Source organism: Octopus sinensis, linkage group LG8 (assembly GCF_006345805.1).
Source record: "Octopus sinensis linkage group LG8, ASM634580v1, whole genome shotgun sequence".
Taxonomy (NCBI): domain Eukaryota; kingdom Metazoa; phylum Mollusca; class Cephalopoda; order Octopoda; family Octopodidae; genus Octopus; species Octopus sinensis.
This window is the reverse complement of record NC_043004.1, coordinates 75,332,439-75,349,416: the sequence shown is the minus strand read 5'-3', so window position 1 is coordinate 75,349,416 and position 16,978 is coordinate 75,332,439. Positions and strand designations below refer to the sequence as shown.

Sequence of the window (16,978 nt, the reverse complement as noted above, 5' to 3'; positions counted from 1 at the left end):
GATGTTCTAAGGCTGAGAACAGTGCATATGGAAACAACTCTATGATCTGAACCAATAGAGGAGTTCCAACTAACCATAGGTTGGTTGAAAGAATATATTTATGCTAGCTGAGTATCCCGTTGCTGCTGGATAATTTTCACAATAGTTTTTGACCATTTTTTTGCCCTATTCCCATAAAATCGATGGGAAATGTCTTGAGGGTTAAAAAATAGAAATTTGGAAATCAGTGAAATACCATTAGAATCCACACTTGCTTTTTTAAAAAACAGAAAATGAAACTTAATTTTAAAACGATAGTGAAATGTTTTTTTAAATTTCATTAACCCTACCTCATGCCCCATATCCCATAAATTGGAATTAGCCTGTGCATTATGGATAGTTCTTCCACTTGTTTCTCACAAGTATGTAGTCATCATCATCATCATCATCAGCAGCAGCAGCATCATTTAACGTCCACTTTCCACGCTAGCATGAGTTGGACGATTTGACCGAGTTCTGGCGAATCAGACTCCAATCTCATCTGGCAGAGTTTCTACAGCTTGATGCCCTTCTTAATGCCAACCACTCCGAGAGTGTATGGGTGCTTTTACGTGCCACTGGCACGAGGGCTAGTTTGGTGGTACTGGCAACGGCCACGCCCAACTGGTGCTTTTTATGTGCCACCTGCACAGGAGCCAGTCCAGTGGCACTGACGACGACCTCGCTCGAATGTTTCACGTGCAACCAGCACAGGTGCTAGTAATGCGACGCGGTAATGATCACGCTCGAATGGTATGTTTAACGTGCCATCGGCATGAAGGCCAGCTTGTTGCTCTGGCAACGATCTCACTCGTATGGTACTCTTAGCGCTCCACTAGCAACGGATGCCATCACTGAGTTTGATTTCGACTTCGATTTCACTTGTCTCAACTTGTCTTCACAAGCAAAGTTTAGTGTCCAATGAAGAAAAGGCATGCACAAGTGGATTGGCTACACCCCTAGCATAGGCCATAAGGTTATGGTCACACTTGTGCTTGCCGAGTCTTCTGCAGCACAGCATATTTCCAGAGGTCCCGGTCACTAGTTATCCCGGTCACTAGTCAATTTGTGAATAAGATCCAGATGGATGTGGCAATGTCCACAACCACTTTGGGTGTTTCATGAACCTTGTGTTTGCAATCTACTGTTGGAACTTGTGAGCAAAATCAATCAGTTTTATCCCGTTCCGGTTAGTCTCTTTGTTATAGGTGAACGGAGCATCATCCCTCCCTATTTGGCCATTGAAGTGGAAAGAGACACTTTCCGTTACTCCCTTCAGATCGGAGTAGAAGTCATCTGCAAGTTTCTCATCACTTGTGTTAGTCGGGCAGTAACACGCAATGAATGTATGTGAGTGTGTGTGTGTGTGTGTATATATATACGTGTGTGTGTGTGTTTGACAATTTACTCATATATATGTAATAATGTGCTTCTTCTTTTAACAGATATATGTTCGTTACTCTTTGGGGATACAGCTATGAAAGGGTCAATGGTATTTACCGAGCTTTTATGGATGGAAGTAACATGGTGTATTTTAAAACATCGAAGTATACCTTTCCACGTGGAATTACTGCTGATGTTATTTCCAAAAGGATTTATTTCATTGATAGCCATTTCGACCAGATGCTGACCTTTGATTACAACGGATTAAACAGGTAACATTCTTAAATAGTCAGCTTTCACTTTACTTCAAGTTCCTCACATGTTATTTGTGTCAGATTATTATTATGCCATGCCACAAATAAGACGCTTAATATTCCCAGTGAGTTTGGTTGTCTTTTTGAAGGCAGATGGCTTAGTGGTTCAGGTATTCAGCTCATTATTGTAAGGTCATGAGTTCAATTCCTGATGGCATATTGTGTCCTTGAGCAAGATGCTTTATTTCATATTGTTCCAGTCCACCCAGCTGGCAAAAATGAGTCGTACTTGAAATTTAAAAGGGGCCCCCCTCATTACATTCTATGTCATGCTGAATCTCCCTGAGAACTACATTAAGGGCATGCATGTCTATGAAGTACTCAGCCACTTGCACTTTAATTCCATGAACAGGCTGTTCCATTGATCTGGTCACTGGACTCTTGTCATCACAACCAATGGAGCACTGGTTCCTTATCCTTTATGGATATTAAAGGATTAGTAAATAAACTACCATATTCCTAAAATTGGTGCCATAGTTGATCAGTAGAATTTTGGAATGGAAAAAACGTGCCAAAAACATTTGCTGGAAAAGTTCATGAAATTGAAGGGCAAAAATATAAAAAAAAATATCAAATGTTTTGGATAAAAAAAATTGTTTCACAGAAGGAAACAACCAGCCAATTTCTTATCCCTTTCCTTCTGCATGAGACAGTGATGGCTACTCTGAAAGTCTACTGGACAACTGATACTCCATTAGTTAGGACAGCGAGGGTCCCAGTAGATCCAGTCAATGGAACAGCCTACTCATGAAATTAACCTGCAAGTGGCTGAGTACTCTGTAGACATGTGTACCCTTAACATAGTTCTCTGGAAGATTCAGTGTGACAGAATGTGACAAGCTGGTCCTTTGAATTACAAGTAAAGTGCAGTTTTGCCAGCTGAATGGACTGGAGCAAAGTGGAATGAAGTGCCTTGCTTAAGGACACGGTGTACCTCCAGGAATTGAACCCTTGACTTTATGACCATCAATACTGTAACCACTAAAAGATGACTTGATGCTGATCAAGGATTACGTTTGACTCATGAATGCAATAATTTATTTACGAACCATTTTCTAGATAAAGCATTGGCTGTTGATTCTCAGAAAATAGCAAGAATTTCATGTATGATCCATTAGCAATAAATAAGAAACAATTATAATTGCAAAAAATTCTCTTCCGTATCATAAATTCTTATAATTGTTATGTTCATCCATGTTTTTGTAGATTTGAAATCATTGCGGGAGGAAAATATATTCCATCACCTGTGGCAATAACACATTTTGAAAGCCATCTCTTTTGGGCTGATTTGAATAAGGGTAAAATTATGAAGATGAATAAAAATGGTAGCATTTCCACTTTAACAGAAATATATCACAATACTTCTGAAATTCCTCAAAGATTGAAAATTTTCCATTCATCTTTGCAACCACAAGGTTAGTATCATCTTTCTACCAAGTATGTTTGGATGAAGTCTTCTATTGTCATAAAAGAATTATTAGTTCTTATCAATTAATTATTTTCGTAATAATCCTTTCTACTATAGGCACAAGGCCTGAAATTTTGGGGGAGGGGACTAGTCGGTTACACTGACCCCAGTCTTTCACTGGGACTCAGTTTATCAGTCCTGAAAGGATAAAAGGCAAAGTTGACCTTGGCAGAATTTGAACTCAGAATGTAGCGACAGTCAAAATACCACTAAGCATTTCATCCAGCATGCTAACAATTCTTCCAGCTCACTGCCTTAATTATTTTCTAATAATGATTATTCATTATTCACAATGATTATTCATATTTATTTATGGTACATTCTGGCAGATTCTAATGCTTTGTTTATAATTTCAGTGAACAAACTGTTTTTTGATCAGTGTTTATATCTGCCAACCAATAAAATGCTGCATTTTTTATCAGTTGATATAAGCACTGATCAGAAAATAGCTTGTCCACTGAAATTATAAACAAAGTCAGTGACTTGTTTAGGCTTAAACTGTTTAGCATTTAAAAAACTGGTCATATTCAGCCCCCAAAATTTAATGTTTACTGTTCAGACCAGCCAGATTTGACCTGTCACACCTACCCTATAATGTCATTCTAAAAATATACTATCATAGAATCCCAATTTCAGAGCTATGATATTATGTGTAATTAATTCAAAACAAGCATTACATTTGGCAGAGAAATCTAAATGCTAAAGGGTTCAAAATCCAGCTACTTCTGGCTGATGGGACACAACATATCAAAACACCGGTGTCTTAGAATCTCTTGCACCAATAAACCAAGAATCTCTTGCACCAAAGAGACTGTTGTCATAAAAAAGAAGTTGTTCTCCTGTGACATACACAACAGCAAGTAGCATATTTGCATTTGAATCTGCTGGAACCTATATTAAAAATAAATATGCATAACATCACTTCATATTTCACTGTACACACTGCAAAGAATGAGTTTTAAAAAACTGTATTACTTATATCTGGAAATGTAAACATTCAGCTGCCATCGGTGAAAAATAAAGACAAATTAATAAATGTATTTATTGCATGCATTTATTAATTAGTTATAGAAAAATTTCTTAGATAATTTATAATAGGCACATGCATGGTTGGGCAGTTAAAAAGCTCACATGGGTCTGGGGTTAAGTCCCACTGCGTGGCACCTTGGGCAAGTGTCTTCTACTATAATCACGTCAGGCAGACTACAGTCTTGTGAGTGGATTTGGTTGACAGAACCCACCTGGAAACCTATCATATATATATCATCATCATCATCATTATCATCATCGTTGTTGTTGTTTAACATCCATTTTCCTTACATGTATGCATAGGATGGTTGACAGGAGCTGGCCAGGTAGTAATACTACCTTAGGAGGCTTATGTGTCCGTTTTATGACTGGATGCCCTTCCTAACATCAACCAACACTCTACAGAGTAGACTCAGTACTTTTTACGTGGCACTAGCACAGGCAAGGTTTGTTTTGGCATGATGTTTATAGCTAGATGCTATTCCAACCATGCCAACCACGTTACAGTGTGAACTGAATGCTTTTAACATGACGCCAGCACTGCACAGGCAAGGTGACCAAGTAACTCATAATACAAGGAATTATAAGAGGGACAGGGGCATTTGCGGAGGGGGACTTGTGTCAGATGATAAAAGATTTGAGTATGACGAAGAGACAGAGAGACAGAAGCAGGTGTCTTGTCACAAAAGAGTTGGGTATTAGAGGAAGTGATCCAGTATCAGATGATGAAAGATTAGAGTGCAACAGAGAAATAGGAAAGCAGAAAGAGGTGTCTTGCTAAAGAGAGAGAGAGAGAGAGAGAGAGAGAGAGAGAGAGAGAGAGAAGATAGTGAGTAAGAGAGAAGTACAAGAAAGAGGCCAGGAACAAATGTGCTGATGTAAAGGAGATATTTGATTACCCAGTCAGAGAAAAAATAAGAGGAGAGAGAGAGAGAGAGTGACCAAAGGTAAGAGAGACGGGAAAGAGAGAGAGAGAGAGTGGGAAAAGTGTCAGAGAGAACAGAAGAGAGATAGTGTAGTGCTCGGATATATATTCAGAAGTAACAAGGATCTGAGCAGAGAACCTGGGTAGAAAAATAGGGTGTGGGTGTTGGGGGTGTGAGGAGCTGTGATACAATGAGCAGGGCAGTGAGGGTAAGAAAGGGGATTGGGAAACAATTGTAGTTTATGAAGAGGAAATGTGAGGAAGAGAAAGATGCAGTTTAAAAGAGGAGTTGTAGTTTGGTTTCTTAGAGTAGAATGGGTGAAAGGTGTGTTGTTACATGTGGATGGGACACAACCCTTCAAGCACTCAGTTTCATAGACAGGTCTTCTCTAGAACCTCATATTGCCAAACATCTTGGTCTATTGTCTCCTCCTTGAGCCTCAACATCCTAAGGTCGGTCCTCACCACTTCATCCCATTTCTTCCTGACTCTCCCTCTAGGCACTTCTGTATATGTATCACACATCCAAACCAACACATTCTTCTCTCCTCCTGCATACCACATTTAATCCCTCTTATGCCTAACTTTTCTCTCAACACAGTTGTGCTCTGAGGTCATGGGCACGGACATTGTAAATCCAGTGGGGCACACTACCTTCATTCCTCTCCAGCTTATGCATGTCCTCTGCAGTCAGAACCCATGTCTCACTACCATGTAACATCGCTGTCCTCACACAAGCATTGTACAACCTACCTTTCACTCTGAGAGAGAGAGAGAGAGAGAGAGAGAGAGAGAGTCATTTTGCTGCCAAAAGAGGTAGCAGTTCTCTGAACTTCCTCCATCTTATTCTTATTCTAGAAACAATACTTTCAGAGCATCCATCACTGTTACTAATTTGGTCTCTTAAATAGCAGAAACTATCTCCTACATCAAGAGAGCTTCCTGGGTATTTGAGAGAATTTTAAGTCCCTTGTGCTCTTAGTAATTATTGTTCCTGCGCATCTACCACACATGAAAGCGAGCTTACTTGATAACCTATTCCTTGCTTCTCTTATATAAATGTGTGTATGTAGTGGAGTGGTGGTCTGCGCTTGGGGAGATCCTGTGTGGGTGAACCTTCTCTAGCACTCACTCTGTGACCTGAAAGGCCAACTACTCTCCCCTGCCACCATCAAGTAATTACTGGAACTTTGGCTGTCATGACTGGACACGAGATGAATACTGGAGTGGTTTTCTGCTGCCTTTTCTAGGCAGATGGGATTTGAACTCAGAATTTAGAGAGCCACAAGATATACCATAAAGCATCTCTGCCAACAAACCAATGATTTTGCCTCTCTCCCACCCACAGACCGACATGAAATGAAGTGTTTTGCTCAAGAACACAATGAGCTGCCTAGTCCAGGAATCGAACTCATGATTTAGCAACCATTAGGCCATGTATCTTCACACACACACACACACACACACACATATCAATATACACACACAGCCATACTGTTTGACAACGAGTGTTAGTTTGTTTACATTCCCATAACTTAGCAGTTTGACAAAACATACTGATACAATAAGTATCAGACTTCGAAATTAAGCCCTGGGGTCAATTTGTCCAACTAAGCCATTCAAGGTGGAGCTCCAGCATGGCCACAGTCCTATGACTGAAACGAATAAAAAGTAAGAAGCTTGCTTCCCAACCACAGGGTTCTGGGTTCAGTCTCACTGCATGGTACCTTTGGCAAATGTCTTCGAATATAACCTTGGATCATCCCAAAACTTGTGAGTGGGTTTGATAAACAGAAACTGAAAGAATCCCATCATACACTTATATATTTATGCGTGTATGTGTCTTTGTGTTTGTCACCCCCACCATTGCTTGACAACTGATGCAGGAGTGTTTATGTCCTCATAAAGTGGGTCAGCAAAACAAACTGATTATATAAATTCTAGGCTTATAAAGAATAAATGCTGGGGATGATTTCTCTGACTAAAACACTTTAAGGCAGTGTTCCAGCATGGCCACAGTCAGATGACTGAAACAAGTAAAAGAATACTGATAATTGGAATTGGTCTGAGTTGCCACAGATTATTGTGTGTTTGTAATGAAGAGAAAGCGGAAGCACGTGGCTTAGTGGTCAGGGCATCAGACTAATGATCGTAAGACTATGGTTTCAATTCCTGGATGAGGTGTTGCATTCTGTTCTTGAACAAAACACTTCATTTCACATTGCTCCGTCCCCACTCACCCGGCAAAAATGAATATCCCTGTGATGGACTGGCATCCCATCCAGGGGGAATATATATACACCATAAAAACTGAGAAACCAGCCTCGTATGACTTTATGTCTTGGGAAGGAACTTTATCCTTCTCTTCCAACCAAGAAAGAATATATGAGCGATCAAAAGAGCTGGAAACCTAAGAACAAATGTTTAACACAAGCCTGCACTAGGGCTGTGAAACTGCTGCAGATCAGTCATCAATCAGCCTGCACTAGGAGTGTGAAATTGCTGTAGATCAGTCATCAATCAGCCTGCACTAGGAGTGTGAAACTGCTGTAGATCAGTCATCAATCAGCCTGCACTAGGGCTATGAAACTGCTGCAGATCAGTCATCAATCAGCCTGCACTAGGAGTGTGAAACTGCTGTAGATCAGTCATCAATCAGCCTGCACTAGGAGTGTGAAACTGCTGTAGATCAGTCATCAATCAGCCTGCACTAGGGCTGTGAAACTGCTGCAGATCAGTCATCAATCAGCCTGCACTAGGAGTGTGAAACTGCTGTAGATCAGTCATCAATCAGCCTGCACTAGGGCTGTGAACTGCTGCAGATCAGTCATCAATCAGCCTGCACTAGGGCTGTGAAACTGCTGCAGATCAGTCATCAATCAGCCTGCACTAGGAGTGTGAAACTGCTGTAGATCAGTCATCAATCAGCCTGCACTAGGCTGTGAAACTACTGCAGATCAGTCATCAATCAGCCTGCACTAGGGCTGTGAAACTGCTGCAGATCAGTCATCAATCAGCCTGCACTAGGGCTGTGAAACTGCTGCAGATCAGTCATCAATCAGCCTGCACTAGGGCTGTGAAACTGCTGCAGATCAGTCATCAATCAGCCTGCACTAGGAGTGTGAAACTGCTGTAGATCAGTCATCAATCAGCCTGCACTAGGGCTGTGAAACTACTGCAGATCAGTCATCAATCAGCCTGCACTAGGGCTGTGAAACTGCTGCAGATCAGTCATCAATCAGCCTGCACTAGGGCTGTGAAACTGCTGCAGATCAGTCATCAATCAGCCTGCACTAGGGCTGTGAAACTGCTGCAGATCAGTCATCAATCAGCCTGCACTAGGAGTGTGAAACTGCTGTAGATCAGTCATCAATCAGCCTGCACTAGGGCTGTGAAACTGCTGCAGATCAGTCATCAATCAGCCTGCACTAGGGCTGTGAAACTGCTGCAGATCAGTCATCAATCAGCCTGCACTAGGAGTGTGAAACTACTGCAGATCAGTCATCAATCAGCCTGCACTAGGGCTGTGAAACTACTGCAGATCAGTCATCAATCAGCCTGCACTAGGGCTGTGAAACTGCTGCAGATCAGTCATCAATCACCTGCACTAGGGCTGTGAAACTGCTGCAGATCAGTCATCAATCAGTCTGCACTAGGCTGTGAAACTGCTGCAGATCAGTCATCAATCAGCCTGCACTAGGGCTGTGAAACTACTGCAGATCAGTCATCAATCAGCCTGCACTAGGGCTGTGAAACTGCTGTAGATCAGTCATCAATCAGCCTGCACTAGGGCTGTGAAACTGCTGCAGATCAGTCGTCAATCAGCCTGCACTAGGCTGTGAAACTGCTGCAGATCAGTCATCAATCAGCCTGCACTAGAGTGTGAAACTGCTGTAGATCAGTCATCAATCAGCCTGCACTAGGGCTGTGAAACTGCTGCAGATCAGTCATCAATCAGCCTGCACTAGGGCTGTGAAACTGCTGCAGATCAGTCATCAATCAGCCTGCACTAGGAGTGTGAAACTGCTGTAGATCAGTCATCAATCAGCCTGCACTAGGGCTGTGAAACTACTGCAGATCAGTCATCAATCAGCCTGCACTAGGGCTGGAAAACTGCTGCAGATCAGTCATCAATCAGCCTGCACTAGGGCTGTGAAACTGCTGCAGATCGCTCATCAATCAGCCTGCACTAGGAGTGTGAAACTGCTGTAGATCAGTCATCAATCAGCCTGCACTAGGGCTGTGAAACTGCTGCAGATCAGTCATCAATCAGCCTGCACTAGGGCTGTGAAACTGCTGCAGATCAGTCATCAATCAGCCTGCACTAGGAGTGTGAAACTGCTGTAGATCAGTCATCAATCAGCCTGCACTAGGGCTGTGAAACTACTGCAGATCAGTCATCAATCAGCCTGCACTAGGGCTGTGAAACTGCTGCAGATCAGTCATCAATCAGCCTGCACTAGGGCTGTGAAACTGCTGCAGATCAGTCATCAATCAGTCTGCACTAGGGCTGTGAAACTGCTGCAGATCAGTCATCAATCAGCCTGCACTAGGGCTGTGAAACTACTGCAGATCAGTCATCAATCAGCCTGCACTAGGGCTGTGAAACTGCTGTAGATCAGTCATCAATCAGCCTGCACTAGGGCTGTGAAACTGCTGCAGATCAGTCATCAATCAGCCTGCACTAGGGCTGTGAAACTACTGCAGATCAGTCATCAATCAGCCTGCACTAGCTGTGTGAAACTGCTGTAGATCAGTCATCAATCAGCCTGCACTAGGGCTGTGAAACTGCTGCAGATCAGTCATCAATCAGCCTGCACTAGGGCTGTGAAACTGCTGCAGATCAGTCATCAATCAGCCTGCACTAGGAGTGTGAAACTGCTGTAGATCAGTCATCAATCAGCCTGCACTAGGGCTGTGAAACTACTGCAGATCAGTCATCAATCAGCCTGCACTAGGGCTGTGAAACTGCTGCAGATCAGTCATCAATCAGCCTGCACTAGGGCTGTGAAACTGCTGCAGATCAGTCATCAATCAGTCTGCACTAGGGCTGTGAAACTGCTGCAGATCAGTCATCAATCAGCCTGCACTAGGGCTGTGAAACTACTGCAGATCAGTCATCAATCAGCCTGCACTAGGGCTGTGAAACTGCTGTAGATCAGTCATCAATCAGCCTGCACTAGGGCTGTGAAACTGCTGCAGATCAGTCGTCAATCAGCCTGCACAAGGGCTGTGAAACTGCTGCAGATCAGTCATCAATCAGCCTGCACTAGGGCTGTGAAACTGCTGTAGATCAGTCATCAATCAGCCTGCACTAGGGCTGTGAAACTGCTGCAGATCAGTCATCAATCAGCCTGCACTAGGGCTGTGAAAATGCTGCAGATCAGTCATCAATCAGCCTGCACTAGGAGTGTGAAACTGCTGTAGATCAGTCATCAATCAGCCTGCACTAGGGCTGTGAAACTGCTGCAGATCGCTCATCAATCAGCCTGCACTAGGTGTGTGAAACTGCTGTAGATCAGTCATCAATCAGCCTGCACTAGGACTGTGAAACTACTGCAGATCAGTCATCAATCAGCTGCACTTGGTCTGTGAAACTGCTGCAGATCAGTCATCAATCAGCCTGCACTAGGGCTGTGAAACTGCTGCAGATCAGTCATCAATCAGTCTGCACTAGGGCTGTGAAACTGCTGCAGATCAGTTCATCATCAGCCTGCAAGGGCTGTGAAACTACTGCAGATCAGTCATCAATCAGCCTGCACTAGGGCTGTGAAACTGCTGTAGATCAGTCATCAATCAGCCTGCACTAGGGCTGTGAAACTGCTGCAGATCAGTCATCAATCAGCCTGCACTAGGGCTGTGAAACTGCTGCAGATCAGTCATCAATCAGCCTGCACTAGGAGTGTGAAACTGCTGTAGATCAGTCATCAATCAGCCTGCACTAGGGCTGTGAAACTGCTGCAGATCAGTCATCAATCAGCCTGCACTAGGGCTGTGAAACTGCTGCAGATCAGTCATCAATCAGCCTGCACTAGGAGTGTGAAACTGCTGTAGATCAGTCATCAATCAGCCTGCACTAGGGCTGTGAAACTACTGCAGATCAGTCATCAATCAGCCTGCACTAGGGCTGTGAAACTGCTGCAGATCAGTCATCAATCAGCCTGCACTAGGGCTGTGAAACTGCTGCAGATCGCTCATCAATCTGCGTGCACTAGGGCTGTGAAACTGCTGCAGATCACTCATCAATCAGCTTGTACTAGGATTGTGAAACTGCTGCAGATCACTCATCAATCAGCCTGCACTTGGGCTGTGAAACTGCTGCAGATCGCTCATCAATCAGCGTGCACTTGGGCTGTGAAACTGCTGCAGATCGCTCATCAATCAGCCTGCACTTGGGCTGTGAAACTGCTGCAGATCGCTCATCAATCAGCCGCACTAGGGCTGTGAAACTGCTGTAGATCAGTCATCAATCAGCCTGCACTAGGGCTGTGAAACTGCTGCAGATCAGTCATCAATCAGCCTGCACTAGGGCTGTGAAACTGCTGCAGATCAGTCATCAATCAGCCTGCACTAGGAGTGTGAAACTGCTGTAGATCAGTCATCAATCAGCCTGCACTAGGGCTGTGAAACTGCTGCAGATCACTCATCAATCAGCCTGCACTAGGGCTGTGAAACTGCTGCAGATCGCTCATCAATCAGCGTGCACTAGGGCTGTGAAACTGCTGCAGATCACTCATCAATCAGCTTGCACTAGGAGTGTGAAACTGCTGCAGATCACTCATCAATCAGCCTGCACTTGGGCTGTGAAACTGCTGCAGATCGCTCATCAATCAGCGTGCACTTGGGCTGTGAAACTGCTGCAGATCGCTCATCAATCCGCCTGCACTAGGGCTGTGAAACTGCTGCAGATCAGTCATCAATCAGCCTGCACTAGGGCTGTGAAACTGCTGTAGATCAGTCATCAATCAGCTTGCACTAGGAGTGTGAAACTGCTGCAGATCACTCATCAATCAGCCTGCACTTGGGCTGTGAAACTGCTGCAGATCGCTCATCAATCAGCGTGCACTAGGAGTGTGAAACTGCTGTAGATCAGTCATCAATCAGCCTGCACTAGGGCTGTGAAACTGCTGCAGATCAGTCATCAATCAGCCTGCACTAGGGCTGTGAAACTGCTGCAGATCAGTCATCAATCAGCCTGCACTAGGAGTGTGAAACTGCTGTAGATCAGTCATCAATCAGCCAGCACTAGGGCTGTGAAACTACTGCAGATCAGTCATCAATCAGCCTGCACTAGGGCTGTGAACTGCTGCAGATCAGTCATCAATCAGCCTGCACTAGGGCTGTGAAACTGCTGCAGATCAGTCATCAATCAGCCTGCACTAGGGCTGTGAAACTGCTGCAGATCAGTCATCAATCAGCCTGCACTAGGGCTGTGAAACTGCTGCAGATCGCTCATCAATCAGCGTGCACTAGGGCTGTGAAACTGCTGCAGATCACTCATCAATCAGCTTGCACTAGGAGTGTGAAACTGCTGCAGATCACTCATCAATCAGCCTGCACTTGGGCTGTGAAACTGCTGCAGATCGCTCATCAATCAGCCTGCACTAGGGCTGTGAAACTACTGCAAATCACTCATCAATCAGCCTGCACTAGGAGTGTGAAACTGCTGTAGATCACTCATCAATCAGCGTGCACTTGGGCTGTGAAACTGCTGCAGATCGCTCATCAATCAGCCTGCACTAGGAGTGTGAAACTGCTGCAGATCAGTCATCAATCAACCTGCACTAGGGCTATGAAACTGCTGCAGATCACTCATCAATCAGCGTGCACTAGGGCTATGAAACTGCTGCAGATCACTCATCAATCAGCGTGCACTTGGGCTGTGAAACTGCTGCAGATCACTCATCAATCAACCTGCACTAGGGCTATGAAACTGCTGCAGATCACTCATCAATCAGCCTGCACTTGGGCTGTGAAACTGCTGCAGATCACTCATCAATCAGCCTGCACTAGGAGTGTGAAACTGCTGCAGATCACTCATCAATCAGCCTGCACTTGGGCTGTGAAACTACTGCTGCACATCACTCATCAATAGCCCGAAGTAGAGCTTTGAAATTGCTGCAAATCACTCATCAATCAGTCTTACACTATATATATGGGAAAAAGTTATGTCTCATTTTGGAATTCTCAATATATTATATTAAATGAGAAATTTCTTTTAATTGTTTTCCATATTTTTCAGTGCTTCATATGACAGCATAAAAGATGTCCAAAAATATCAGATACCCAACCCCCAATTCTAACTGAGCATATCACGAAAAACGTTGTCAGTGCATTAAAGCAAGTTCACATGTAGAACCTGGGGTGATTTTTGAGGCATATTTGCGAGAGAAAAGTACATCTTCAATGCCACCAAATGCAGTATTTATAAGTATAGGCCGGACATTTAGAGTTTCTAACACTGTGTTGATTCAAAAGTCTTGCATTATTTTGGTAACTTATTTACTTCACTTGTCATGTCACAACAAAAACAGCCTAGCATTCAAATCAGGGGCCATTGAGTTGCACCATTCACAGGTACTTTTCTGCCAGTTCTTTTGATCCTACACTGATGCCAGTTCTTGTCTTTCAAGGCAAAAAACTCCTTCACCGAAGTTTCTATCTCCTTTTGGTTGATGAAATTTTGCAAGAGCAGGAAGTGAGCCATGGATCAGAACAAGTGATAACCCAAGGGTGCTTCATCTGGACTATATGCTGGGCCTGGCATCATTTTGATTCCCTCAACTTCCTGAAGTTTATTCTCAGTTTTTTGAGCAGTGTGAGGTTCTGTGTTGTCTTGCTGCAGAAGAACTCACTTCCTATTAATCAGTGCCAGCGATTTTTGTCACTCAATGGCATTCATCCACTCCAGCTCTTTAGAGTACAGGTTGGCATCAATGGTTTGTCTGTCCAGGACAAACTCATAGTGAATTATTCCCTTGTAATTCCACCAAGTGCAGAACATCAGCTTGTGTTCAAAATACCTATCTTTGGTGACAGGTTCCAGAAGCTGGCCATTTGTCAACCACTGCTTATACATATTCAGATAGCAGAAAGATGTCTCTCTTGGATAATTACTTGCTCCAATTCATGGCTTACTTCTTGCACTCACATCGCTTCATCAACCAAAGAGAGGTGAAGGCTTCAGTGAAGGAATTGTTTGCTTCAGAGGACAAGAACAGGTATCAGTGTGGGACCAAAGAACTGGCAGAAAGGTATCTTCAGACGGTGCAACACAATGGCCTCCATTTGCTCGGCTGTTTTTGTTATAAATTGATGAATAAAACAAAGAAGTTACCAAAATTTTCTGACTTGACAGAATTATTTGATTTCAAGTTTACTTTCTGGACCAAAACTCATTTAGAGAATTTTAGGTCCCTTGTTTCAGTTTAGTTCATGACTAAAGTTAAAACTGAAAAAATAATTTAAAAAAACCAAGATTTTCAAACTATTGAAATTATAAATGTCTTTCAACAGAAAACTCAGTCAATAGCTAAAACCTTATTGTATCACTGTCTTGAGCAGACAATCAGATTTTGTAATATACCACTGGTCACGATGCACTTCCTTGCATTGTTTTAGCTTTTAAACGATGTCACCCTGCTGAAGTAGGCAGGCCAGCCAACATTCTAGCAGAATAGAATACCAGTTCATCAATGGGTGACACATTTACGGCCGAGTGGACTGCAGCAATGTGAGATGAGGTGTTTTGCTCAAGAACACAACACACAACTGATCTGAGAATTGAAACCCTGACCTTATGAGTATAACATCCTAACCACTAGACTGGGAACCTTCACAGTTATTACATCAAACATCATTGTATTAGAAGTCATCTATTTTAATTATATAAATTCAAGAGAAACTTTAGGTTGATTCAATCAATGGAATTCAGTTCAAGGCTAAAAATCATATTTAGCATAAAGTATTTTACTGCCATGGTCATATAAAATTGCCATTATTTTGACCATATTCCACTGAGGTCGACTTTGCCCTTCATCCATTCAGGGTGAATAAGATAAGTACTAGTTGCGCTCTGGTGGGCAAATTTAACCCGTCCCTCAAAATTTCAGGCCTTCTGCTTTTAATAGAAACGATATTTTTCACCACATGAATACAGAATCACATTACTCCTTTTTGAAGGAGTAATGACCAGCTCACAGTTGGTCCAACTAATAGATGGTTTCAGTGAAGTTAACAGTGTTTTTGTGTTTGTGTCATTATGCTGAAATTATTGTAAAAATTATTCTTGTATTGTAATTACAAAATATCTACAGGAGTTTAGAACAACAGTTTTATATTTAAATAGGAAGAAATCCGTGCAAGCAGGCTAAATGTCAACATATTTGTGTTGTGACTCATACCTCTGACAATGATGGGCTTGGTTACCGTTGTCTGTGTGAAATAGGTTTCATTCCTGATTCAAACCAAATTAATTGTACACGTAAGTATTAACCATTTAAGTCATTCTGTTGTTTACAATGATAACCAGCGTGTTATATTTGTGTGTGAGAAGATTGGATCCTGCTGCAATATAGTGTCAGCGCTGGATTAACCATTAAGCATGTTCTAAGGGCATCAAGGGAAGGAGGGTGGGGGCATGACAGAAATGGTAAATGGTTTACGGCACAAAAGAAATCACTTTAAATTTGCTAAAATAATATTTGGGATGCTTTATTTCTTCTAAGTATAAGAGCAAAAGTGTTCTATAAGATTAACTTTGAGGATCTGATCAAAGACTTTGCAAATATAAATAAAGTGGAGTTCTACAAAAATAAACATTATTTCCCATCTCTTTGTTAGTTTTGTTCCATTTTGAAAAAATAAAAAAAAATAATTTCATGGTTTATTATTGTTTATATTTCGAATTACATATATATGGGGGCACCAAAGTCTTTTAAGGGTCTTAATCCAGACCCTCAAATATTATAAAATGACTTGCCATTTTCTGTTCAGTGTGTGCAAACCAAAAATTCTACCCGTCAGCCCTACCGAAATAGGGTCAGTAGAGATCACTCGGTGTCTTACCCTGAGCATCTCATAAAGAAAACTAATGAAGCAATATAATGACGGTGTGTGGTGTTAACAAGCTTACTTCCCAATCACATGTTTTCTGGTTCAGTCCCATTGTGTGACACCTTTGGTTCCACATGGTGTCTTTTACTATAGCTTCCAGGCCAACCAAAGCTTTTTGGATAGATTGGTAGATGGAAACTGAAAGAAGCCTGTCATACACGTATGTATGTGAGGGAGGGGCTGAGAGAGTTTATATTTCCCTTGTCTTCATGTATTTCATCTGCGGATAGTAAACAATAGCTTTGCTAATGGTGCCATTTGCTCGCGGCCAACTGTGAAACATGCCCAGGCGTCTTGGGATGTCTTGACATGTTCTGCAATCTTTGTGAACAAAAGGCTCGTTTATACAGTGTCATTTGTTTTCCATTCTCTACTTGAAACGTGTCTGTGCTGTTCAATAGACTGGGAAATTATTAAGGTTGGTGACAGGAAAGGCATCAAAAACTCTACCTTCTCTATTCTCTTGTATAATCCATGTAAATATGAAAAAGCAGATGTTTAAAAATACAAAAAATAATAAAGATGACAGAAACATTTGCAACTGATATTTTTTTTTCCTATTTTTTGTTTTTGATTTAGGTGTCACTAAATTTATTTTATTTTCCAAAAGAAGACTTTTTAAAGGTCTACCACTGGATAGAAAGTTCTCTATCAATGCAGATATAATCCCACCACTTCCAAACACTTTTTCAACATACTCCTATATTCGATCTTTCGACTACACTG

General features: G+C 42.4%; 1 protein-coding gene across 1 annotated transcript in view; it reads left to right on the top strand.

The window, feature by feature from the left end:
- The window catches only part of LOC115214854 (low-density lipoprotein receptor-related protein 2-like), a 75,169-nt gene extending 58,415 nt beyond the window's left edge, over positions 1-16,754 (top strand). Inside the window, exons 9-12 of the mRNA XM_036505164.1 lie at positions 1,464-1,673; positions 2,922-3,130; positions 15,486-15,620; positions 16,654-16,754. Of these exons, the coding sequence (XP_036361057.1) occupies positions 1,464-1,673; positions 2,922-3,130; positions 15,486-15,620; positions 16,654-16,754 (655 nt within the window). The remainder of the gene's footprint in view (positions 1-1,463; positions 1,674-2,921; positions 3,131-15,485; positions 15,621-16,653) is intronic.
- The last annotated feature ends 224 nt before the right edge of the window (positions 16,755-16,978 follow it).